The sequence below is a fragment of the Saprolegnia diclina genome, assembly GCF_000281045.1.
Source record: "Saprolegnia diclina VS20 unplaced genomic scaffold supercont1.73, whole genome shotgun sequence".
NCBI classification, from domain to species: domain Eukaryota; phylum Oomycota; class Saprolegniomycetes; order Saprolegniales; family Saprolegniaceae; genus Saprolegnia; species Saprolegnia diclina.
This window is the reverse complement of record NW_008246140.1, coordinates 120391-122587: the sequence shown is the minus strand read 5'-3', so window position 1 is coordinate 122587 and position 2197 is coordinate 120391. Positions and strand designations below refer to the sequence as shown.

Below are 2197 nucleotides of genomic sequence, written 5' to 3'. Positions count from 1 at the left end.
GCCCAGTCGTCCAACACGATTGAAATCGTCGGTGGCAAGGAAGCCGAGGTCGGCAAGCACCTCTACGTCTCGGGTCTCCGCGACGTCGCCACGGGCCCCAACTACTGCGGTGGTGCCGTCATCTCGCCGACGACGATCCTCACGGCCGGCCACTGCGCCGATGGTGACTGGATCGAGTACGTCTCGATCGGCTCCCACTACCTCAGCGGCTCCAAGGACGGCGAGCGCATCAAGGTCAAGAAGATCGTGCACCACCCCAAGTTCGACATGGACACGATGGTGTACGACTACGCTATCCTTGAGCTCGCTAACGCGACGACTGTGACGCCGATTGAGATCCTCTTTGACGAGAAGGACGTCGCTGGTGCTCCGGGTGTCCTCGGCATGGCCCGTGGCTGGGGCACGACGTCGTCGGGCGGCTCGCAGTCGAATGTTCTCAAGGAGGTCGGCCTCAAGATCTGGTCCAACAAGGACTGCCAGGCCGCTTTCGACAAGCTCAACAAGCCGGGTTTGACCCCCGTGGACGTGACGATGATCTGCGCCGGTGGCGTCGGGGGCGAGGACACGTGCCAGGGCGACTCGGGTGGCCCGCTTACGGTCTCCAAGGACGGCAAGGACGTGCTCGTCGGTCTCACGAGCTGGGGCCTCGGCTGCGCCCAGGCGGGTCTCCCGGGTGTGTACGCTCGCCTCTCGTACGCCAAGGACTTTATTGCGCCGTACCTCCCCAAGCCGGCTTGCTAAGCAGCTTGGACCATTGTGCCGTCGTCGTATGTGTGTTGGCCCACGCGGCCGAATTGATGCGAGCTAGTCATTTTTTACCAAGTCGATTTCAATACTCTACCATTTCCACTGGACATGATTCTTGTTGCGGTGACCAAAAGCAGCTCCGGTATGAAATCACATTATTTATCGCCGCTATCTGAGTTGATTCATCAGCTACCGTATGACTAGTAGTAGCTGTAGACCACAAAACGTGCACCTGTAGTCCGAGTTTCGATATTGCGCGACCTGCACCGACTGCAATAGAGCCTAGCATGACGCGATGCAAACTGAGCATCGGCGTCGGCACACCTAGTACGTTTACGTGTCCGATACGAAGTCGTCGCTACGACCGAGAAAGACCTATGATTCGTCGAGAAGGCGTTCGTTCGGGAAGACAACATGATTGAGTCACTTTGCAATCAGACCCAACGTATCCTCACACTCTTTCGGAGAGGCACAACGTACACCACGTCGAAACGAGCTAGCATAGAACCACGACTAGACTACTATACCTCGGCACTCTGTTTGACATACAATTGTATAGAGCGTGCAGATGCACCCACGACGCGCCTTGGACAGCTCGGCTGGAGGCAACTCGCGTGGTCGTCACAGGCGTCTTTCGCATTGTACAGCTCGTGTCGGCACCCAACCTTAGCCGCCCGTGTCCTTCGCCAGGTCACAGATCTTCGTTTCTTTGGACGCCGTCGGGGTCTGGATCAACGCAACAATCCCTATCGCGTGCGAATCAGAATCGCCCGACAGCCAATCAAACCCGCCAAACCATCTCACAACGCGTTGCAACGACACACGGGTGTCGCGATATGACAGCAAAAATGGGTATAAATCGTCATGTAAACTAGTCTTTGCGCCAAGGTCGAGGTGGACAAAGAACGCGGCGTGGAAGCATGGCTTGCGCTCAGAAAGTGTTGACCATGGCAGTAGACGCCCACCTTACCTTGAGGGCCGAGTGCTCACGCCAGAGCACCGTGCGCCGCACACCTGATTACAAGATTCGTTTCTACCAACCATCGTTGGCGTCTGAGAAGCAGGTAGCTTGTTCGGACTTTCCGATAAGGTACAGGCTTGCCGCGACTCTGCTGAGTACGAGAGCAAACAAACGTGTGGCTGCACACGAGCCGTCGGCCATTAATTGTCGTTCTGGCATCGATCGCATGTGGCCAAAGACCAACCTCAGATGCCCGTTCTTTTGTGGGCTCTTTTGAAGAGAATTTTGTCGGACAAGCCTGTTTGCTATCAGCCCTTCGCACTCTAAAGGCTACTTGCTATGTAATCGCAGCAAAATAACCAACTCAGAATTTCACGGGATCTCGGATCATCGAGTGGCACTAGGTGTAGGGTTTGCTCGTCCATGCGGCTGATCAGCCGCCCAAGATCACGAGCGATGCCACTCTGTCTAGCCAGACCAGAACCCACT

General features: G+C 56.2%; 1 protein-coding gene across 1 annotated transcript in view; it reads left to right on the top strand.

Annotated features, from left to right (window-relative positions):
- Positions 1–854, top strand: part of SDRG_14522 (hypothetical protein) — a gene marked incomplete at its 5' end in the record, with an annotated part of 1226 nt that extends 372 nt beyond the window's left edge. Inside the window, one exon of the mRNA XM_008620657.1 lies at positions 44–854. Within this exon, the coding sequence (XP_008618879.1) occupies positions 44–741 (698 nt within the window). The 3' untranslated portion in view covers positions 742–854. The remainder of the gene's footprint in view (positions 1–43) is intronic.
- Positions 855–2197: the final 1343 nt, after the last annotated feature.